Raw genomic sequence first — 24,339 nt, 5'->3', positions numbered from 1 at the left:
TTGAGAGAACAGTGTTGCATGGTGGATAGTACTGGCTAAAAGCCAGAAAGACTCACTTATATAGAGTTCTGTATACCAATAGAACTGTACATCCAGTATCTATCCTCTACAGGGCAGAATGGTGTAGTTTCTTTTGAAACATTAAGCGAACACATTGTATTCTTATATCCTTCATTTTGACTTCTTTTGACCATTTCTAATAGTGTTGGAAGGCTTCAGTTACTATAAAAGTCAATGTTCTTCAGATATATTATGGTATGATGTATAGCTATTCTTTCTAATGGTAAGTGAAAAGAGCCTAGGCAATGAGTTCCTGGACATATATAACTGCAATTTTACATTATAAAGTTAAGCTAGATTAGGTGTTCTTAATTTTGAGTCTGTGAACTTATTTTTTTAAGCTTTTCAGGATAATTGATTTCCTTTGTGAGTGCCAGGGGTATGATAAAGCCAGCTCATACCAACTCCAGAAGCCAATTGTGAAATTTTCAGAATGAGCATTTACTTATCAGAAATGAGCAAATGCTAAAAACCAGGGTTTGATTTATTATTTTATTAATTGTCTAGACTTAATAAAGGAGAGGGGAAAATATTGATATGTAGATTAAAATTAAAAGCGTGTGATGAATAAAGTTTTCTTCTAAATAGTTGTTAAACAGCTCTATTAGTAAATCTAAGTATTTTATTTTACATATTTAAAAGTGGGAAGAGGTCCATGGACTTTAGAAACCTGTAAAGGAATCTAGGATACACATAAAAGACTAAAACAGGGCTATCCAAAATGTGACCCACAGGTAGCCCCCTATGGGTTTACTAAATGCTTCAGTAAATGAAGCCAAGCTATTGTAGAACTCTCTAAAATAGCAAATGAAAATATATTGTCTATTGTTTGAATAAAACTTTTAAAAGTAAGGTTGAATAGCCCTGGGCTAAGATATTCTCTTAGTTTTCAATGTGATCCTAAAATACTGTAATTCACATATCTAATTTTATGTTAGATAAATTCAGTGATAAAAGAAAATCAGATGACATCATTGGTCAAACATGAAAATTAGACATTTTCTTATTTGCAGACAAGGATATTATGACCTAAAGTAGGGACCCTTGTACTAGATTGATTCTATACCAATCAACTTCATGACAAATCTTTCTATGGATCTGGTATTTTAAATTCCAGTTGAGCCTCCTTCTTTCTTTCCCAATGAGAAAAAATATGAGCTGTAATTAACATGGAACCATAGACTTAAGGCTAGAAGCTAATCAAGTCTTCCTTTCTCAGATGAGGAAGCTGGGTCTGAGAAAAATTCAATGGTTTTCCCATTGTCACACAGCTAATAAGCATCTGAGAGATGAAATAAAATCAGGTTTTCCTGTCTCCAAGACCATAATTCTATCCACAATGCATCCTATCTCTAAGACATTCAGTAAACAAGTCTTTTGGCCATAGAGTTGAAAGGGACCTGCGAGATCATGGCATTCACCCCCCCCCCCCAATTGTACAGATGACAAACTTAAGAACTAGGAAAGTTAAGTGATAGGTGTACCACACACACGCACACACACACGCACACACACACACACACACACACACACAAACAGACCCCTAAGATCACACAAGTGTCAGGGGAAGGTTTTTGAACCTAGGTCTTGACTTCAGTCAGCATTTTTCCCATTCTTTCTTGACTGTATCAAATATTAAGTCAATATAAAACCATCTAAGGAATTAGAAATCATGGTTTTTCTAATGCTGTAACTGAAGAGAGTTCTGATGAAGACTACCTTGGAATTTAAGAATTAAGAATACCTGGCTGATTATCAAGAGGAAGAAAGACACCAATATCAGCACATCAAAATATGCAACTTAGAGTTCCCAGTCTTTTGGGAGAACTACTTTTTATTTCCTTGATGCCTTTAGATCACTGAGGGAAAATGATGATGGATATTGAAAGCTAAAGTGCCAAGGTAGACTAAAATGGATATTGCTATGGACTCTGGGCTCTTTTTCTTAGCAAGTGTATAGTGGGGTAGAGAAGAGGGCAAAGTAGCAACCACTACTGGTTGAAGACTCTAGTTCAAGTTTAAGAATATATATGTCCTGCTGATTTTTGGCAAATCTGACTATAGGTAATATGCCAAATATATTTTTCAAACTCAGACTCTTGAAATGTTCCCTGTAGGGCTCCTGATTGCTACTAACATGACATGAACCAAGGAAAAAAGACATGGTCATAACTCACCTTGTAAACAATTCCAGCAATGAGGGTGTAGTGGCTCATGGCAGAGTTCTGATAAATGTAGCAGGATCCCTGATCTCCACATTGGTCCTGCCAGAGTAAGCAAGCTTTATCAATCACCCAGCCAAAGGCAATTGGGCCTGGAATTCCACCTACAGGGAAAGAAATATCATTTTATATAAAAAGAGATCCTAGAAGTTGGGTCTTTATGTTAGTCTTATAGTCAGTCAATAGATATGTATTAAGTTCTTTCTATGATCCAGTAACTGTTTTAAGAGATAGAGATATAAAGTAGGCTAAAAAAATGGCCCTGCCCTCAAGAAGTTTATATTCTAATGGGGGAGAAAGCAAACAATTTACTAGCTTTTTACAAGATACAAGATACCTATAAGAATAGGTAAAACATAATCTCAGGGCAAGGCACTAGCAGCTGAGAGGACTGAGAAAAGCTTCTTGCAGAAAGTGAGATATGAGCTAAACCTTGAAGGAAACCAGAAAAGCAAAGAGGAAGAGGTGGAGAGTGAGAGAAATACAGACATAAAGGATAGACCAAAGTCATGGAGATAGGTGATAGATTGTTCTGTCCAGAAACTGCAGCCAGTGTTGTTGCATTATAAAGTGTGTGGAGAAATGTAAAGTCTAATTAGACTGAAAAAAGTGGGAAGGGATCATGTTAGAAAAGGTTTTAAATACCAGAGAGGATTTTAAAAAAATTGATTCTGGAAGTAATAAAGAGTACATTAAGCAGAGGATCTATTTGGACAGATTTATGGTTTACAAAAACCAGTTTTACAGTTGAGTGGAAAATCTATTGGACTGGGGAGAGCTGTGAAGTTTGAAGGCAATTGTTGACAATATTCCAAGGAAGAGGTGATGAGGGTCTGCACCAGGGTCAATGGCTATGGGAGTAGAGAGAAAGGGACATATGTGGGAGATGGTATGAAGGTAAAAATATAGCAATGGATTGGATAAGGGGGATGAGAGAGAGGAGTAAGAATAAAACCAAAGTTGTTAGTCTTGGGTAATTAGAAGGATGACAGTGCCCTTGACAGTAATGGGGATATCTGGGAGAGGGGAAGATTTTGAGGGAAAGATGTTTGGTATATGAACCAATGACTTCATGATATGGGGCATTAAAATCAATGCAATAAAATCAATGAGATAAAATTTTGGAAAAAGTTAAATTCATTCCTGAGAGTTGATTTGCACCTGGGGTCTTTTGATTACCCTGATGTTATAAACAGAAGAAAGTACAAGAGGATTCCAGGATGCATCTCCTTTTTTATACTATACTGTACCTAGTGTGCGTACTACAATCCATTGAATTCCTAGTGCAAAGGATCTCTGCCGGTCAGAGACACACCTATAATACAAAATATCAGAGTTAAAATGGAATTTAAAATGTATTCTTTAAATACTACTGCCCCAATTAGTGCTCATGAATGGCAGATATACTGTATTAACATCTCTTTTTGGAGACTCAGAGTTTTTTATTCTCACAAATATGGTATGTATAACATTCTTAAGACCATTTGGCTCATTTAGTGGTAGTATTGCCCAATGATGAGAGTTTAGATTTTGAGTTTGTGGATAGTAATATGAATCATAGCTCTGCTACTTAACTGTATCTAGGTCATTTCCTCTCTTGGGAATTCAAATTCCTCATCTGTAAAATGAGGGATTTGTATTAAGTGATCTCTGATGTCTCTTCCAGCTTTAAATCTATGATGGTAAATTACAAATGTGATATATATATATATATATATATATATATATATATATATATATATATATATGTATATATTCCAGAGAACATTATTCAAGAAATTAAGGGCAGAATCCCAATTATTGGTATGCTGGGCTCATGATAATCCAGAGTTTAACTTCCTGAAAAGCAAGGCTTTGGCACAGATCAAAAACCCCACCCTGTTTCTTACCGTAAAGTTGCAGTTAAAGCAGGTATGCTGCTTAGGAATGTAAATAAAATTACAACGAATATGAAAACCAGAAGGAGGGACTTTCTCTGACAAGATGAAGTGCATTTCCCTGCTGTAGCATGACCCAACGGATAGGGGAAATGCTGAGGAATACAGCTACAGTCACGGTAAACCTGGGAAGCCCAACAACATCAGACCAATTATCAATTACCAAATGGATCATGTTAAAGTTTCTCATAGAAGTAAGCAAGTGGAGATAGTGTCACGTACCTTCTTGCCCCCTTCTGGAAGTATGGACACTGGGGAGCAGCCAGCATGGCAGGGAGAGTAGTACATTATATTGTCTGTACCACACACTGGACTGTAGATCTCCCTTAGGCACCCACATTTCTCATTACAAGAAGCCAACAGCTGTACAGTGCCTTCTGGCAATATGCTAGAGAAAACAGGAGATCCAATTCAGCAAACATTTCTTAACTAGCTATTATGTGACAGGCACATAAAAATGATATATCCTATATCCTCAAGGAATTTATTTCCAGCTGGAGGTAGGGAGGAATATATGACATGCAGAGTCATAACTAAGACTTCTGGCACCTGGAGCAGATTTGGTTGGAGGTCAGAGGCGACTTAGGTCACAAAGCAGCTGCTTGAGTGACTGGCATCACTGCCATTAATACTGAACCCAAGAATCTCACATTGAACAGATCTTCAGGCTTGGCATTACAATGCAAACAGTGAATTCACCTGGGGTGAATGTAATTGGGCTAGTATGGGGGGTACTAGGGGGAAGGCAGGCAATTAGGCAGGCTAGCCCTGGGAGAGGTATATAAGAGCAAAGGTATGATTGGTCTAGGAAAAGGAGCAGAAGAAGATCATATTGAGGAATGCAAAGCTCCTGAAGAACCACAAAGCAAGGAAGCCAACTGATTGTTTGCATCCTGTTGTCATGCTAATTACAGCTTTGACACAGAGAACTATTATTTTATAGTATAAGGTAGAGTTTGATGGGAGCAAAAAGCGATATCTAGGCAAAATTGATTTAGGAAATATAAGGTCAGAAAGAATACTTTCTCCTGGTTGGGAGAAATAAGGGAAGGCTTCAGAGAAAGTTGGCACCTGAGCTGAGTCTTGAAAAAAGAAAAGAATTCTTCAAAGGAGATTGAGGGATGAATGCAATCCAAGCATGTGAGAAGGGACACAAGCTACAGCCAGGAGATGGCACAGCAAGTTCAAAGAGTAGTTAGTTTGGTTAGACTACAGAGAGCATAATGGAGACAGACACTGTCAATGAGCCTGGTAAGGTAGATTGGAACTAAATCTGGGGCGGGGGGAACAATTAAATTCATGACTAAGGAATTTTAAAAGCTACTGAGAAGATTGAAAGAAAATATGGGGGGGAACCAAAAGATTTCTTTCAAAAGATAGGTATGCTTTAAATTTTCCCAAGTAAAAAAAAATATGACCAAATAATTAATTGTTTCACCTATAATTTTAGAGGAATAGATATTCACTTTAATTCTTTAGGTCTGAGAAATAGCCATAGAATTATTAACATTTAGAGCTTGGAGGGATCTTAGAGCTAATCTATTCTGATCCAGTTCCTCTTAGGAGAAAACTGAGATTTCCAAAGAATAGTACACAAAACAAACATTTATAAAAACAATGTACACAAAGTACATTGAACATTAAATGTGCATTACCTTGTCTGAACCTCCCAATATCCCTAAGAGGTAAGTATTTCCTGAATTACTATCCCCATTTTAGAGATGAGACTCTCAGAATTTAAGTGATTTGCCCATTATCTCAAAGTGTCAAAGGTGGGCAGTGAATTCAGATCATCCTTCTCCCAGGTCTAGAACCTAAGCCATTAGACCACCTGCCTCTCTATCAAGAGGGGAACAACTTGCTCAGGTTCACAAAAATAGTAAGTAGAAGAAGCAGGTCTCAGTCCTGAGTCTGTCTCTAAAATCAGTGATCTACCACTATAACTAACCCATACCACCTGGTAATCAATTTTCCATTTTATGGGAGTATTAAAGATATATTACAGACTAGACACTTTAACTCTACCTGAAGTCTCATCTCTATTATATACCCAGATCTCTCCAGAATTGCGCCATCCCAGTAACCACTTTTGTTTCTCATCCAAAACATAAGTTCTGATCTCTTACCTCCCATTATATTTAAGTGTCACACCAGCCATAGGCATGTTTGGACAGTGCATGAAAAATATGCAGGTGGCCAACAGGCTTATCATCGTGCAGAAAAGGCAGAATTTGATAATCCCTGAGCAGCGGAGCTTAAATTTGTTCACGAAGAATCCACCCAGGAATGTACCTCCTCCCCCTGCTGGCACCACCAGGTAACCTTCAAGAAAGAGAATTGCATTGATATGCATATTAAGAATAAGAAGGGTCTGCCAAGGGTTGGCTTTGAGTCCACCCTTCATCACTACATTGTGTAAATTTCAGGACCAAATGAGATAATGAATTTAAAGGTTCTGAAAAAAATTGAAGTAACTGTTGTGTAAATTAGTTATTCAAAATGTCCACTCAAAGCTAGTTATTATGTAGTGGGAATGTAAAAGCAAAAGGGAAATGAATTTCGGCCCTCTGAATTCAGAAAAACCTGGAAAGGCTTACACGAACTGATAAAAAGTGAAATAAGCAGAATCAGTGCTTATAGTAATAGCAACATTGTGAGATGATCAGTTATAAATGACTTAGCTCTTCCTAGCAATACAATAATCTAAAATAATTCCAAAAGACTCATGATGGAAAATACTGTCCATATTCAGAGAAATAACTGAAGGAGTCTTGAATACAGATCAAATGTATTATTTTTACTTTATTTTTTCTGTGGTCCTTTTCTTTTGATCCATTTCTTCTTATATAACATTATTAATTTGGAACTACATGATAGTATCCATCATGTATATCAAATTGCTTATTATTTTAGGGAGAGAGGGAGGGAAGTCAAAATTTTTGGAACTCAATTTTTAAAAAATTAATGTTCAAAATTCTTTAACTGGGGAAAATGAAAATACTATAAATATGAATTCCTGCCTTTGCGAAATTTATGTTCTAATTCAAGTGGCAAAATATGGATGATTATCAGTATAATTCAAGGACTAGAACATTGCTGTAACCGAGGATACCTTTCCACCTCAAGGGAGGGAGAGTTAAAATATTACTCAGATGAAGTGAGATACTTTCAGGTCTATTTCATTCTAAGGGTATTATTCATGAGGGAGAAAAAGCTCAGAGTAAGAACTAAGAGACTTCAGAAATAGAATAGTAAATTTCTTGAGGGCAGGCACTATTTCATTTTTGTTTCTGTAACCCTAGAACACAGCATAGTGCTGTCATTTGTTGATTGATTGGGAAGAATGCAGGATTCTAGGAGTAAGGTACTTTGCAAATTTGAATGACTAATCTAAATTTGACCCAAGAAAGATTGTTGCAGAACACAAGAAAAATATATGCCCTGGACAAAGAGCCCTAAATTTCTCTCTTGACTTGATTTCTAACTGACTTAGTTGAGACTCTGTAGGATAAGATCTTTTATATACCAAGGTCCCACATCAGAGATGAAATCAGTTCAGACTTTGCAGGTTTATAAGGTTTGTGGTGTGTGTGTGTGTGTGTGTGTGTGTGTGTGTGTGTGTGTATGAGCGTGGGGGGGAGGGGTGATTGTATGGTGGGAGAACAGAAAAGCACAGTAGGAGGTGGTGACTTCCAGTCACATGGAATAATCATACTCATTGGTTTAATATCAATGCTAATAATAATGATAAAGATAAATAAGATTTATAAATCATTTTAAGATTTGTAAGGTTCTTTTAAAAACTCATTTGGCCCTTGTAACAATACTGAGAGGTATGTGTTATTATTAACCAAGTTTTACAGATGAGGAAACCAGGGCTGAGATTTGCCCAAGGTCATAGAGCAAAAGGTCTGAGGAAGGATTTGGACATAAATCTTTCTAACACTACATTCAGAATTATGCCAACTTCTCCAACTAGCTGTCAATCAATGAGCAATTTGTCCTAGGCAGGATTTGAACATGTCTTTCTAATGTCAGACAGTTATTTTGCCAATTGTGCCCATTAGCTGCCAATCAACTGTGGGCCCTGGAGATGAAAGGAAGATGCTGTGTTCGGTAGAGAAGAAAATTTCACACTTTGGAGAAGTATGCCTGCTAGCAGCAAGACATACCAAGTGCCGCTAAATTTTGAAAGTTATAAATTTTCTGCTACTTTGTGCTTAATGTGGTCATAGTGATACAAACATTTTGAAATTGAAACAATCAAAGTTGTTGCAATTTAACTTTGAGAACCTGTTTAGGAGAATCACTTTATTATTAAGACTCAACTCATTCTCCTATTCTAAGGATACTTAAAAGCAATGGAAGGGGCGGCTAAGTGGCGAAATGGATAGAGCACCGGCCTTGGAGTCAGGAGTACTTGGGTTCAAATCTGGTCTCAGACACTTAATAATAATTACCTAGCTGTGTGGCCTTGGGCAAGCCACTTAACCCCATTTGCCCTGCAAAAACCTAAAAAAAATGGAAAAATTTCTGTCACTGCAGCAATATGGGCATCTAAATGATACAGAGAATAGAGCACAAGATCTGGACTCTTCCTTCCCTGGTTCACATCTGGCCTCAGATACTTCTTAGCTGTGTGATCCTGGGCAAGTCACTTAACCCTGCTTGCCTTAGTTTCCTCATCTGTAAAATGAGTAGGAGAAAAAAAGTCTAACCCCTTTAGTATCTCTGCCAAGTAAACCTCAAATGGGTCATAAACAGTCAGATATAACTGAAAAAAAATAGACAATAACAACACAGAAACATGAAAACTTAGGTACTGTCCTATCAAATGGGATCAAAACACCTCATAATTGGTAGAGAAAAGGTGAAATGAGCTGAAGAACTGAAAAGATTGGTTAACTGTGAATTCTAAACTCAAATTTTCCTAAAACCTCAAAATTTCTAATAGTGTAATTATGTTCACACTGGGTCAATCATTGGAGTCACAGGACACCATGAAAAGTACTTCCTAAACATTCCTAAAAGCTCATTAGACATCTGGTTGAATTCTTTGCAGAGAAACAAACAAAAAAAAAAGCTCACACATCCTGTTTCTTACCAAATAAAGTAGCAGCTTCAGAAGCACTTAAACTGAATTGTGATTCGAGGAACTTGGGTCCAAAAGTTGACATGCCCGCAATGAGAGTGGCCTCTGTTGCCCCAGCTAAACAGAGTAGGATGAATGTAGGGTTCTGCAGAAGCAGCCAAATTGAGCTGAGAGAGCAGGAGATCCGAGGAGACAAGAAATGAAAAATACAAATAAATCATCATGAAATTTCAAGTCCTAAGTTTGATTTTTTAAAAATCTTAACTTGGATGAAATCATAAGTGACTAAAACTTATGTAATCAGAGATTTCTGCTGAATCCATTAAATATTTATTAGATACTAGCATATTTCATATACTATTATATGAGGCATTGTTGATACAAAGACAAAAACCATTGTTCTGGAATTTAGAGTTTAATTTACTGAAACAGCATATTTTGGGTAAGGAAATATAAAATAAACACAAATTAAATACAGAATGATTTTGTAAGCTGAGATTTTTGAAGGAAGGTTCAGATTCTAAGAGACTGAGGTTAGGAGAGGGTAGCATTCCAGCAATGAAAAAGAGCTGGTGCAAAGACAGAAATGGGAGACAGAATGTCCTATATAGGGCAGTAACATTCAGGTGAATTTGACTGCAACAAGGAGTAAATAAGGGGGAATAGTTTATAATCAATTTGGAAATCCAACTCAGATTCAGATAAAGAAAGACTTTAAATGACTAAGAAAAAAAATATTTTTTTAAATTTTATTTTAGAGGCAATAGGGAATGATTGAGGTTTCTTGAATGGGAATTAACAAGATTTAACTTCAGCTTTAGGAATAATGAATTGACTGACAGTTGTGTGAAAGATGAATTGCAGAAAAGGGGGGGAAATCACAAAATATTAGAGTTGGAAAGAACTTAGCTTTCTAATGCATCTCCCCCTGCCTTTTTTTTTTTTTGTACAAAGATTTGGATAGAGAATGAAATTATTTACCCATAGTTGCATAGTAAAGAAGTGGTACATTTAAGGCTCAAATCCAAGTCTTCTGATTCCCTAGATCAATGTTCTTTTCAATGCCTCGACTAGGTTTTTGACCCCTGAGATGCTATACTTTAAGAATAGAGAGAGAGGTTCATAAAGGAGCTTTATTTATACATTTTCTCCCTACATTTCACAATGGAGTCTCCTAGAAAGAGACTCTCCTTTGCTTATGATTAGGTTACAGGATCTAGCAAATTCATTTCAGAAAAGTAAAAATACTGACTGGAAAATGATGCTGAGAAGGAGAGTCAAGCTTCTTCAAGATTTGCTTTTAATCCCTGATTTGGGAATGATGATGTGTTTGGCTCAGTTGTGTTGTACTAACTTATTGCAAAGAGTAACTTGCATTGTCCTGATGTTTCTTTGCTATTTTGAACTGTGAATCAAAAGGAAAATAATTTATTATTGTCCACTCAAGATGTAGCAATGGAGCTAGGTTTACTCCCAAGTCTGTTAATTCCCAGGCCAGTCATTGTAGTTTCTATCAGTCTATTACACATATACAGACATTAAGAGGAAGTAGAATTAATAAGCTTCACAGGCTTGAAAACTGAGGAACTAATTTCTCTTCTGCTGACAAGGAGAGAGAACAAAGGAAGAGTCTTACAGGGCAGGAAGACAAGGAAGTCTGCTGGTTCTGTGGCTTATCTGGGGGACTAAGCAGTGAGTTTAGAACCTAGAGAGCATTTGAGAGGTCTGAAGGCAGAAGATCCTGAAGAAGGGTTTCTGGGTCGTAGAAGGAGAAAAAAGGTCACATTCCCAAGGCATTCTGTCACCAGAGATGACTAGAAAGGGAGCTTGTGAAAGCTCGCTGACTCGGAAGGAAAGACAGGCATTTAGCTGGTGGGTCAATGGGTCCCGGCCTCCAACAGAGCCCCCTTTGAGTAATGCCCCAGCACTCATTTTGGACAACACTGGCAGGGGATATGGTTGTAAACGGAAAAATGCATTGAGGATGCTTCTTCCTCATCATGAAGCTGATCAGGGCAGCCTGGGGAAATGCCTTCCACATAGAGCTCCTCTCAGAAATACATCACAAGTCAACATGAAGAGCCATTCTCCTTTATTCATGTGAAGCAGTGCCTAGCCTAACCCTGCTTAACATTTATGCTACAGACTCAATATGTTTTGTTAGATTTTCAAGGGACTAGTTGCTAGGGTGGAGGGATATTGAATGGAGTCATGGAATATGCAAATTTATGCACTAGCAAGCCAAGTTTTAATGGTGTTCCACCTTACTGAGCAAATATACCAGACTATGATTTCATACCTGTAGGGAAGTATTGGTGAAAAACTCCCTCTACCAATGCAAAAAAAGTGCCAGTCTTTCAACTTGAAGTCTTAGAGACTCTCTATACTTTTTATCATGATGCCTCAAAGAATTTATATTAAAGTTAAATTATAGAAGGCTAGGTGGTATCAGTGATGGAGTACATACCTTGGAATCAGGAAGTACTTAGTTCAAATCCTATATCAGACATTTACTAGCTGTGGTGCTCTAGCAAATGACTTAACCTCTCTCAACTCCAGTTTCTTCATCTATAAAGTGAGGACAATATTATCTATTCCACAAGGGTTGTTGAAAAACAAGATTATTTGCTATTAAAATATCAAGTCTAGCTATTGTTATTGCAATTACTTTTTGTGGATTAAATGAAAGGTTTTTCTCAAGACCATTCCGGGGCAGGGTAACCACAGTTTTGTCCCAGGGTGTTAAATTTAGATGGTAACAGTGTTGGGACTCCTTTTACAGTTTAGCAACAACTAAGGACCAAACAAGCCAGAGTAGAGAAAAAAGGAAGCTATTATGTAGCCCTTTCCCTCCATATAAAAATTCTGAGTGAGATAATCCACTGTCCATTCCTTGCTGATGTTTTCTCAGAAACAACCTATACTGTACAAATTCCCCCTGTTCCCCCAAACCCTCCAACTGAATTAGTTTGTTGCCATGGAGGTATGGATGAGATTTGTGGGAGATATGTTCTCAGATATCATGATCATTGGTATTCTTACTAACCCTTTGCCACAGCATTAGTGATTTCTCCTCCCTTGAATTTCTTTTGGCATTTCTTTTTGTATTTTTATTTGTATCATAGGTACTTATGTGATTTTCTTCTGCCTTTCCTCTTGCCCCCCTATTAGAATGTAGCCTCTTTGAGAAAGGGTTCCTATCATTGGATGTATTTCACACTTGGCATGGCACCTTGCTTACTCAATGATAAGTGCTGAAGCTCCTACAGTTTGACATAATTTGACCAAAGGTAAAAAAGGAAAAGATTTTCAAGTCATAATGTCTAATTGAGGGATGGTAATAATGACCAGAAAACATGCCAAGAATCAGGATGGCCTGATGACCTGGGGGTAGGTGGGACGCACTTCCTCTGACAGAATGTTGGCTGTGTAATCCTGGACAAATTGCTTAACCTCTTTGTATCTGAAACATTGTTCTAAACCAAAGAACAAAGCTAGAATAAACTTCCTTACCAGGGAGTTCCCTGAACAGGTAAAGTAACAGCAAATTTAAAGAAGCTCATTCTAGATAAGACTCTATAACTTCTATATGGAGGTGAAAGGGTGCTATTTTTCTGTATTCACAATGACATGTTTATAATGGCATTATTCAATGATATAGGTGTTTTCAAAGATTGAGTCATATTAGTTGAGAAAGAGAAAGAAATTGGGTAATCTGGGAAACTGTAGGACAGGCCAGCTAAAATGCTATCATAGAAAGTACATTCAGATAAAACAATTAGAAAAATGGCTTAAGACTAACTCCAATAGATAACTAAAGCTTGAATTTATAAAGCAGACAAAAGCAAAAATGTTCTTTCTTACATAAGAAATTTGATGTATAATACTGTATTCCTACCTCCCAAACTCATAGATGCACCAGTTAACTTTAATTATAGTTAAGGATTGAAATAGAGATATGAAAATAATACAAATTTTTCAATTGCTTAAAATCATAGAATATTATCACTGTAAGAGATTTTATAGATAAAGCAACACAACTCCATTATACAAATGGGGAACTAACAATAATAATATTCTAAAATGAACTTTAGTCATTTGGCCCAAATGAAGTAATAACACTCTTAAGTACCAAAAAGACTGGTGAAACTCTGTTGGTGTTTTTTCAAAGATTGTGCAAAGGGTTAAAATGCCTTTGGCCTTGGAAATAGCTAGGGCCATTATTTTCTAAGAATGGGAGAGAATGAAGTCTGCCAGCTTATAGGCCAATGAGCTTGACTGTGATGACTGGCAAAAATTCTGGAACGCATTAATAGGATGATCTGTGAACATCCAGAAAGAAGAAATGATGAGTAAAGAGACAACAAGTCTTCATCTAGAACAAATCATGCCATAAGGGGAATGAATTCTGTAGGCATAAATTTTCCTAGATTTCAGCAAAGAACTTGATAAAATTTTTCATGGTATTTGAGAGACCCAGACTAGATAAGAAGACAGGTAGTTTTAGAACTAATTGAATGACTATACCCAAAGAATAATAAATAATAAATACATTAATGTCTTAGAGAGAACTGTACCCAATGAATCTGATTAACATTATATTAATGCTTTAGAAAAAAATCATAAAAATTATGTCAAATTTGCACATGAAATGTAGTTGGTATGGCAAGCTAACAGGACCCAAAAGCTGGACAGATTATTGTGATGAGATTAATTGAAAATTGACTTCAAAAGAGAAAAACATAAAAGTTTTCTCCTTTGGTCAAAAACACTAACTTCACTAGGACAAAATGAGTGAGTCAGGCTAGATAACAGTTGGTATGAAAACAGATTTTAGTGGTTTCAATGTATTGTAAACTCATTTAACCAAAAGTATGACATAGTTAGCTAAAAATTCATGCAAATTTGGAGTACAATGAGATTTCATGTACTGAAAACAGGAAGAGTCCCATTGCGCTATACCTTGCCTTAACCATACCTAGAGTAATGTGTTTAGTTCAGGAATCATATTCTGAAAAAAAGTTCATTGACTTATAGACTGTAGATCAACTGTAGATCCAGTTAAACTAGCCTTGTTGTTCCTTATACTTAACATGACATGGTTCTCTTCAAGCTATCTGGAAGGCAGGCTGTTTTTCTCTCTCTTTAGAATCCTTAGTTTCCAGGCTTCTCTAAGGAGCTACCTCTTATAGGAAATGTTTCTTAATTCTCATAGTAGTTGATGTTCTCTATATTCTAAAATCGTCTTGCATTTACTTATTTTGTAATGTTTTATATAACTCAGTAGAATATAAGCTCCTTGAGGGTAGGAATTGTGTTTTGGGCTTTGTAGTCCCTGTGCCTACTATACATAGTGCTTTAGGTGCTTGGAAAACATTTGCTGCATTTAGTTGAAGATTAGAGGACAAAACTGGAGGTGGTTTAGCTTGCAGAGGAGAAGAATTGGTAGGGGGGAGAAACATGATCACTGTCTTCATGAAGTGTTGCCATGGAGATATGGATGAGATTTGTGGGAGATATGTTCTCAGATATCATGATCATTGGTATTCTTACTAACCATTAGTGGGGTTTTTATTCTGTTATTGAAGATGTTTCCAGACATAAGCATTCCTAGTAACACCATTTTTGAGAATGACTGAGTCATGGCTGGAAATAAACCTGCCCAGAGTCTTAGACTTAGCCTTGAAAAGTAGGGGGGGGGGGAGGGTTAGAAGGGAGTGAGGGAGGGAGGGAGGGAGGGGGAGGGGAGAGAGAGAGAGAGAGAGAGAGAGAGAGAGAGAGAGAGAGAGAGAGAGAGAGAGAGAGAGAGAGAGAGAGAGAGGAAGAGAAAAAAGGGAAGAGAAAAGGGAGCGGTAAAGAAGGAGAACAGAAGGAGAGGAAGAGGAGAGAAGGAAAGAAGTAGAGAAGAAGAGACAAGGAGAGAGGATGAAAATCAAAATAGAGATGTAGTAGAGGAACACAGAAAATCTGTTTCCTGGAGGGGAAGACTGCATATAGGTGAGATTGCTTCAGGGAAATCAAGTGGCCCCAGAGATGATTATTGCTAGAAGCAGTAACAGTATGAAGAATTATGGTGCCAATCTGGGAGCTGAAAAAACTCTAAGCAACAATGGAGTGGTCTTGAGAGAGTAATGGAAGGCAAATCTCCTATAAATTAGTTCTTGGACAACAAGGAAGCCAAAGTTAAATGACTGGATCAAGTACTGGGGTCTGTTAAGCATCATGAAAACCTGAGTTCAAATTCAATCTCACACACTTATTAGCTGTGTGACCCTGAGCAAGTCACTTAACCTCTGCTGCCTCAGTTTCTTCAGCTATAAAATGAGGATATATAATACTACTTTCCAGACGTCTTGCTAATGAGAATCAAAGCACAATGCCTAGATCATGATAGATATTAAATACTTTTTTTCCTCTGTCATCTTTCCCTTAAAAGTCATTTTATTCAATGATCTCTCCATTTTATAGATGAAGTCAAAGCTTAGCGGTGAAAATTGACTTGCCCAAGATCACCCAGCTATTAAGTAGCAGATCCAGGATATAATCTAGGCCTTTAGATTTCAAGTCAGTAAGTCTTTTCATTATAGCACATCCAATCTGAAGACTTTACATCCTTTCCATTCCCCTGGGCTTTATATCCATATTTCTGTACATTAATATTTCTAGGTCTAACTGATTCAAATTCCAAAGGACTAGACTAATTGAGTGCATTCCAGAACTCTCTGCTTGTATTTGTAGTTTCACTTAGGAATATATGAATAAACTAATTATTTATATGATGAAGGGAAAATATTACCAAGGCATGGGTAATAATAATATTCTTTCTCACGCCTTCAGTTGAACAAAAGTAATTTTTCATGAGAAAGAAGATTTCTGAGTGTTTTGTGTAATTATAATTTTCTAAGGCTATGCAATTATAGGCTTTCAAATGACAGTGAAATAAATTAATCTTCTGGTATCTGAATTTGGGAGAGAAAATGTTTTATAAACCAGGTCAAAATAGGTGGTATGTACTATTGACTTTCACAGTACAAATAAGAGTTTAAGTAAGTATAAATGGTCACATTATAGATCTCCTTCATTTTTCACCAGAGGTGGTACCTCCCTTCAGAGGAATTTTATGGATAAACAAGGACATGAATGAGTCAAAAGAATAAGGCATGGGAAGGTTGTGCAATATACTTATATTAACAAAAACAAAGTATGGCGATATAATTCCCAAAGCACTTTGCTCACAATAAGCTCTTTAGGCAAGGAGAGTGAGGCAGCTAGCTCTGCACAGTACACAAGAGTGCTGGGCTTTGATTCAAGAAAATCTTAGTTCAAATACTGCCTGAAGATACTTATAGACCATGTGATCCTGGAAATATTACCAAATCTCTCTGCTTCAGTTTACTTATCTGTAAAAGGGGAATAATAGAAACAGATAATTCCCAGGGTGCTTGTGAGACTTAAATGTGATTATATAATATGTATGTATATAAATATATATATATGATATATTTTATATACCCACCACATATATAATCCTTTTCTTAGCAATTGGTATATTACATAAAAATGGATATATAATATGGATACATTTATATAATGGATATATAATAATAATAAGGGTTATATATGTATGTATATACATAGGTATATACATATATTCATAGTATATAATGTATATAATTCATTTTATTGAGAAGGAATTTGAAGCCCAGATGAAGTGACATAAGTCAAAGGTACCAAAAAGAAAAAAAAAGGACAGACTAGAAAGATGAGCTGAATTTAAAAGGGTCACAGTCTAGCTCTAGTGTTAGAGCTAGAATTTCAAACTGAGTCTCTTATTTCCAACTCCAGAGTTTTGTCCATTGTTCAATTCTGCTTTTTCAATTCATGCCTCAAATGAACGGTGTGAAATGTTTTTGCCTTCTCTTGGACTAATAGGAGAGTGTGAAAATCTCTTTAGCTATCAGATGAGTACCTTATCTCTGAAACAACCCATTGATTCCCCCCAACCACTCAATTATCCTTCTGGAACATTATTTTTAAAATGCATTCATCATTCTCCTTGAAATAAGAGTCCTAAGGACCTAGTCCTTTAGAGGTGGTATTAGTGGAATGGCATCTTTTCACTTTGTGATCTAAATTAGCATCATAGACTTTCAAAGGAAGGAGGAAGTTTTGAGGCTTGTTTATTCATACCTTTTCCTTCTTTTATAGAGAAGGCCAAGAGAAGGAGAAGGGACCTGTCCAAAGTCACATGGCTTTCTAAAGCAATTCTAAAGTAGAATTGAAGTACCTTGGATTCTAGGTCAAGGCTGTTTAATTGATGGAAATAATATAAGATCATTTTTGCTGCTCCCTGTACACGTTAAAATGAGCCAACCTAGTTTTCCAGAGGTTTATTTTTGAAATCTAGGGTGTTTCCGTTCTAGTTAACCACTTGATCTCTTCCATGAGGGTGGGAGGGGTGGAGAAATATCTTCCTTTATTATCAAGAAATGATCGAGTGTGGGTACTCCCTTCTCTGGTGCAGATTACAACTCTTCTCTAATCCTAGAAGAGAGTTGAAAGTTGCTGTGGCAGAAAAAAAAAATCATCCCAGTCATTCACTTGGTCTGATTTGAAAGCATTTTCAATGTGCTAGGACTTACAGAATCCCAGCTTCTGCTCTGATAGCAACTTTAAGGCTTATGTCAGCACCACAAGAAAGAATAAAAAGAGAGACCAGTATCTAATAAACAGTTCATTTGGAGCCATTATTAAGGAAGGGTGATCAGAACTTTGCCCAAGGCCATAAAAATGTAAAGGTGCAGATAGCACTTGTACTCCTTCAGCATGGGAAAACAACTGAGCACCTGGTTAGCAAGTAGGAGTTAGAATCAGAAAGATACCAGATGGCATGCATGCTTCCTCTCTCTTGCTTCCTCTCCCAGCATTATGACGAGCCATGATTGCTTTCTCTTCCCTTTCTTCCATGCACTAATGAGGTAGTATACAGGTGTGCCCCTCTTGTTTCAAGGTCCCTCCCCACCCCCATGAAGTTTTTAAAATGGTGATTTAAAGGTATATTTGAAATGCTTGTGCCAGGAATGCTTTGTGGAACTCTCCTCAGATAAATTTTTAGTTTTGGTCCTGTATTCAACAATAGGTTAATCGCTTATGCTCTGGTTAGAAACAATACCTACTACTTCTCATTTCAAATTAATAAAAAGTCACAGTTAATATGTTCTCAGTTAATAGGGTCATTGCCATCTGATAACAGAAAGCTTTTCTAATAAAATGAGTACAACTGGGCTACAGGAGCTCAGACAATAGGCTTGGAAAATCACTCTTCCTTCCTCATGTTTTGTTTTTTTTTTACCTAAACAGTCTCTGAAGGAGATAATGGGACATCTTAAGGAGTCCTCTCAAATAGCAAGAGTTAAGGACAGTGTTTTCAGGTGGCAAAAAATTTCCTTGGTTTTTATGATTATCTGCATTTGCTCAACTGTAATTATTGGATTTAATTTCCCTAGAGGCTGAGTTATGTTTCTGAGAAATGGCATTTTTCTTCTGGAATTTATCTTATTGGCAGCATCTGGTTCAGTGAAATACATTCACAATTCAACCTTTGATGAAGCAAATAATTCACCACCAACTAAATAGGAAAATCTGATTAAATTTTGGCTGTGTGTGTGTGTGTGTGTGTATGTGTGTGTGTAAAACCAATAAATAATTTCATTAATGTAGGGAGTTCCTCAGTGACAAAAGAAAAAAATCATCTTTACTAAAGTAGTCTCCTCTGTCACTTAAACCCTTAGAGTTGCTTGAGGCATTGAGAACTTAAGTCATTTGTCCACGGTCACACAGCCAGCATGGGTCAGAGGTATGTCTTGAACCCAGATCTTCCTGGTTCTGGGGCCAATTTCTTCCCTTTACTTTTATCCCTATTACTTTCCAAATGGTCAAATATTCTGAGAATTAATTTCATATCTTGCCCTTAATTGTGGTAGAAATAATGACAGAGTCAGAAAACTGATCTAGACAGAACATCTCCAGTCAGGTCTCAGTGATAGTATCTCTGAATGCAAATCCAGTTTCAACATTTGGTGACCTAGTGAATACATGAAACTCTGTTTTCATTATTCCAGAGATAGGACATGCTTACCTTAAGATTTATCAGGGCAACTGATCTTTGACAAGAGTTTATCAAACTTCACAGGGATCTTAATGCATACCTAGTTCACCCACCCCACAACAGAACAGAAATTCTTTCTATCACATATCCTACAAGCAGTCAGCAGTCTCTGTATTTGAACCCGCCCCCCCCCCCAATTCTTTCCATTAACCTTTAAATGACAGTATTCTCTTATCCTGGTTTTTCCCTAACTCCCAGCCCCTACCTCATTTTGGATACTTTTCAGTTTCTCAACATCTATCCTATAGTATGGCCCCAAGTAACTGAACTCAGCTCTTCTGTTGTCATCTGACAAGGATTCTGAAAATTTTACATCTATTAATGTAATCTATGATTGCTTTAACTTTTTAGCTACTACACATCATTTTTGGTTCATATTAGCGTACAGTCCAAATAAAATCTCTAGATTCTTCTTCCCCTTCCCCTTTATCCTCAGTAGTTATTTAGTCATGCTTGTCATTAATTCTATGCCTGTGTTTTGTTGTTCAGTAGTTTTTAAGTTAAGTCTGATTCTTCATGACCCCATTTAGAGTTTTCTTTGTAAAGATACTGAAGTAGTTTGCCATTTTCTTCTCCAGCTTATTTTACAGATGTGGAAGCTGGGGCAAAAACAGGGTTAAGTGACTTGACTAGGGTTATATGGATGGTATTTGAGATCAGCCAGATTTAAACTCATGAATATGAGTCTTCCTGATTTCAAGCCCAGTGCATCACCTGGCTGTCTTATGTACCCTATACTTTTGTAGTTTATAATTTTTTTAATCCAAATGTAGGACCTTCCAAAAGTCCTGTTAAGTCTCATCTTGAACAGAGGCCAAGTCAAGCTTTTGTTCTATACCACTTAATAGAACAATGCTACTAATATAACTACTCCTCAGAATGACAAATGGTGTTTTTGGACTTATTTGCAAAGGTAAAAAACATAATCATGAGAATGGCAAAGAAAATCTTTAAAAAAAAACAATCCTAATAAGAATTTGATAATCTAAATCTCCTATATGGCTCATATTTTTTCCTTCTGCTTGTCTCCTGCCTCTTGTCTCAGTCGCAAGCAGAACTGAGAAGGGCATACAAAGACAATGAATGTCTTTGCAGAAATACATTACGCTGTACCTGTCATTTATTCTTATCCATCCTGTCTAAAGTGAAAATAGGGCAGTAGCCCTAACAACATCCTTTAGCCCCCTGCAGTGGTTGTAATCAATTCCCACAGTGAATAGTGCCTCATCCAGTCCTAATGTGGCCAATTAGATTTACTAATGGAATCTGGGGCGGGGGAAGCTTCTTAGTGTTGCCAGAATCTTTGGAACTGAATTCTATCTCTAAAGTGTCTAAAAGGAGGTCAGGGCACCAGCTGTGGTCCACTGGAAATCCCATTCTGAACTGAATTGTCTTTGTGAGCAGAGACAATATTTCAAGTAACTGAAGGAAAATGGCACAGAGTCAAATCAAACCAAATGTTGGGGAAAGGAGGAGATGAAATCACTATGACATGAAAAAAAAGAAGTGATTATTTGGAAACAAAGAAGATAAAAAGAAATGCCTAACAGATGGGGAGGCAAATGAAAAAGAAATGGGAGGTAGATAATTTTTTCTTACTATAATCCTTTAAATGCTTCATGAGATAATAGTATGAGCCTGACACCACCCTGCTGAGCATGGTACATAGCCAGCATAGAATTCAGCTTCTTGGAATCACTTGTAACTCATAATCCTCTGAAATTTTCTTTGAGGGTTAAATTGCATCATCCTGGTGCTGGCAAATCCTGCTGGCACTCCCTGCTTCTGATTTAGAGGAAGCTAATTTGGTAACTAATTTCTCATAATTCCATTCATTTGAGTGAGATCTGATTTGTGAAGATAAAGGACTACTGTGGGGTGAGGGTGCTTTCAGATGCCAAGCACATAGGGAAACTGTTAACAGTGACAATATTAAGGCTGCTGAGCAGAGCATTTAACTAGCAGCTGATGCCCAGCCTGATTGTAACAAAAGTGAGCTGCCCAGTGAGAGGACCACAGACCCATTTGTTAAGACAGTGATTCAGAAAAGAGGAGTCTAGCTCTAAAGAGTTTTATATATATATATATATATATATATATATATATATATATATATATATATATATATATATATATATAGTTCTACTTCCTAACCTGAAAATCAGAAGAAAAAGGCACTTCTGTGACATTCAGAAGGTTTAGAAATCAATCATTTTTTCATTATGTAACTTTTGAAAAAGTCATTTAAGCTGTGTCTATCTTTAAGATGTAAAAATAAACACTTTTCCAGGAAGGGAATTATGGGGAAACATAATGAAAACTTCATTTCCTGGGATGTAAGGGGAAGCAGAATAGGAAAGGCAAAATTTAAGAGATTCATTACAAATAATAGTGTCATCAGCTGCAGTGTTTTCAGAAGGCTGATGAGACAGGTCCTTACAGAGGCAGATCTTTGACTGTTTTCCCAAAATCTGGATCAGATGCTGTGTTATGGCTCCTGTCCTTTAACTGATGAGTTTCAGACACCCTCATTACCACATAGCGTTGAGATCCTGTAAGAAGATGAAAGGGAAAGTTTAAAGGCAAATAGGAAGAATGGGAAGAATCCTGTAAGTCATTTTATTGACAATACTTATGATGCTTAAAGAGACAAGCTGCATTTCTAACACCTCTATTTTAAAATCTCACTTAAACTCCCCAGTGCCTTAAACTCTTTTACTGTAATCATTAGGCCTATTGTTATACAATGAGTAGAAATGGGTGACTTGATGGCACAAAGTCCTGTCAATACTTATTGATTTGGAATTTTCATAATCTGATTGGAGACAAGGAAGACAGGACTATCTGTGGAAATCAGGTCTGAATATGATTTTAGGGAGTTCTAACTTTCAGTTCATCATCTTTGAGAGGCTATTAAGACTCTGCAAAAAGTCAAAAATGCTAGAAAGTGTGAATTTTTTGGAGGAGGGTGTGGGAGAGGAAGTGATTGTTCCCATATATGTCCAATAGCCACCAGGGGGTCTATCTGATGAATGAGAACAGGAGATGGGAGACAGATGGGCAGCTTAGAGATGGAGAGTATGGAGGAAAGCAAAATTATTTAATCACACTAATTCCACAGTCACAATTTTATTCTCTTCCTTATTTGTAAGTACTCATAAATCAGTATACTGTAAATGGAAAGAATAGAGTTGAGATTTGCTAACATGGAAAACAGAGGCTAGTCACAAGCAAAAAAGGTTTAGGCTCCTTCCTTGCACAATTAGTAACTGTTTGTTTGAAGTATTTAAACCCTGGTGGTTCAGCTCAGTCTCTTTCACACACTTGACTGAACCAGAACAATCATGTTAGAAATGAAATTTCAAAAGCTTTCACAGACCAATTGTTCCAATGGCAGTGGGGAAGAAAAGATGGAAGGTGTGGGCTGCCTGTCCCTGCCATTGGAACAATTGGTCTCAATTGCCTCAAGATGTCTTATTATATGAGAAAGACTGGGAAAAGGAAGTGCCTACCTGGCAATTGACGAGGGTAACCAAGGATGGGGATAGAAATGAGGAAGGCAGATGCTCCAGCTCCCAGGAACCCAATCCACCAGGCCCCAACCCACAAAGGGTTTTCTGTAGTTAGTTCAGTCCTGAGGAGGGGGGAAAAGTAATGTTTGGTTTCATTGGTTATCATAAATTCAGACAGAAATGAACACACCATAGCACTGTGCCCCTTCTTCACATACTTTTCTAATGGAATCTGATTATTCTAGGTCTGTACAGGGTACTGATAAATATGCTGTTTATTCTGATGAAAAAATAAGAACTGTTCCCATACCCTTGATGCTTGTGGATCACAGATTAACAACAGAAGATATCAAGTCAAACCCCATCATTTTAACAAAGTAAACTGAGACCCAGAAAAGTTAAATGACTTTTCTAAGGTCACAATTATGAAAAGTGGTTGAGGTGAGATAGGAACCCAGGTCCACTTATTCCAAATTCACTGCTCTTTTGGGGGAACCCCGTTGCCTCTTTGTAATAGTACAATTTATAAAGCCTTTTTCACAGCTGTGAGGTAGGTTGTGTAAGTAACATCAAGCCCATTTTATAGATGAAGAAATTCAGATAGAGGGAAGATTGTTTGGGTAGGTGGTAAGTAGGGAAGTAGTCAGATAGTTAGATAAGTAGATAGCTAGCTAACTAGATAGATGGGTAGATAGATACATAGGTTGGTAGACAAAAAGAATTATCATCAATAACATGCTTAATATGCTTCAGACATCTTGCTATGTGCTGGGAATACCAATGCAAGCACGATAGTACCTGCCCTCAAGAAGCTTACATTTAAATGAAGAAAAGACTACAAATAAAGGGGATCTGGAAAAGAGGAAGGTATGTATAGTGGTATGGCATGGAGCAGACTAGGCATTGCCAAAGGTCACCCAGCTATTAAAGAATCTAAGAGTTGGGTTTCAAACTCAGTTCTCCAGGTCTTAAAACTTTCCATCACCCCATGTGGCCTCTCAAGTAATTTTAATGATGGATTTGGACACCATGCTTTGCAGTTAAGTGCCTAGTTCTAAGGATTAGTGTGAGGAACTACAGGAAATTGATCTCTCTCCAAAATAATTTTAAGGGGGCCTCCAGATACCAGACTTCCTATTTTGAGGTCTAGGATAAGCAGGCTTTCCTCAGACAAGCAAGTGCAGTGTATGCTATCCCCCAGTCATTAAAACTAATACAGTTTAAAGGAGATGAACAGATTGCATATCTGGGGCCTCATAAAATTTTCTAAGTGAGAGAAGAAAGGTTCAACTAGAACCAGCTGTAAGCTTGCAGCAAAAAAGATTTTTACAAGTTTAGTTGTAACTTA

The 24,339-nt window shown here is 37.0% G+C and overlaps 1 protein-coding gene across 1 annotated transcript in view; it reads right to left on the bottom strand.

The window, feature by feature from the left end:
* Positions 1-24,339, bottom strand: part of SLCO4A1 (solute carrier organic anion transporter family member 4A1) — an 80,950-nt gene that overhangs the window by 4,740 nt on the left and 51,871 nt on the right. The window contains exons 4-11 of the mRNA XM_074210428.1: positions 22,992-23,113; positions 21,920-22,031; positions 9,324-9,478; positions 6,346-6,541; positions 4,442-4,607; positions 4,172-4,344; positions 3,533-3,597; positions 2,238-2,386 (exon numbers count right to left, since the gene is read on the bottom strand). Coding sequence (XP_074066529.1) covers positions 2,238-2,386; positions 3,533-3,597; positions 4,172-4,344; positions 4,442-4,607; positions 6,346-6,541; positions 9,324-9,478; positions 21,920-22,031; positions 22,992-23,113 — 1,138 coding nt within the window. The remainder of the gene's footprint in view (positions 1-2,237; positions 2,387-3,532; positions 3,598-4,171; positions 4,345-4,441; positions 4,608-6,345; positions 6,542-9,323; positions 9,479-21,919; positions 22,032-22,991; positions 23,114-24,339) is intronic.

This window comes from Macrotis lagotis, chromosome 1, assembly GCF_037893015.1.
Source record: "Macrotis lagotis isolate mMagLag1 chromosome 1, bilby.v1.9.chrom.fasta, whole genome shotgun sequence".
In the NCBI taxonomy this organism is placed as follows: domain Eukaryota; kingdom Metazoa; phylum Chordata; class Mammalia; order Peramelemorphia; family Peramelidae; genus Macrotis; species Macrotis lagotis.
This window is presented reverse-complemented; position numbering and strand designations above follow the sequence as displayed.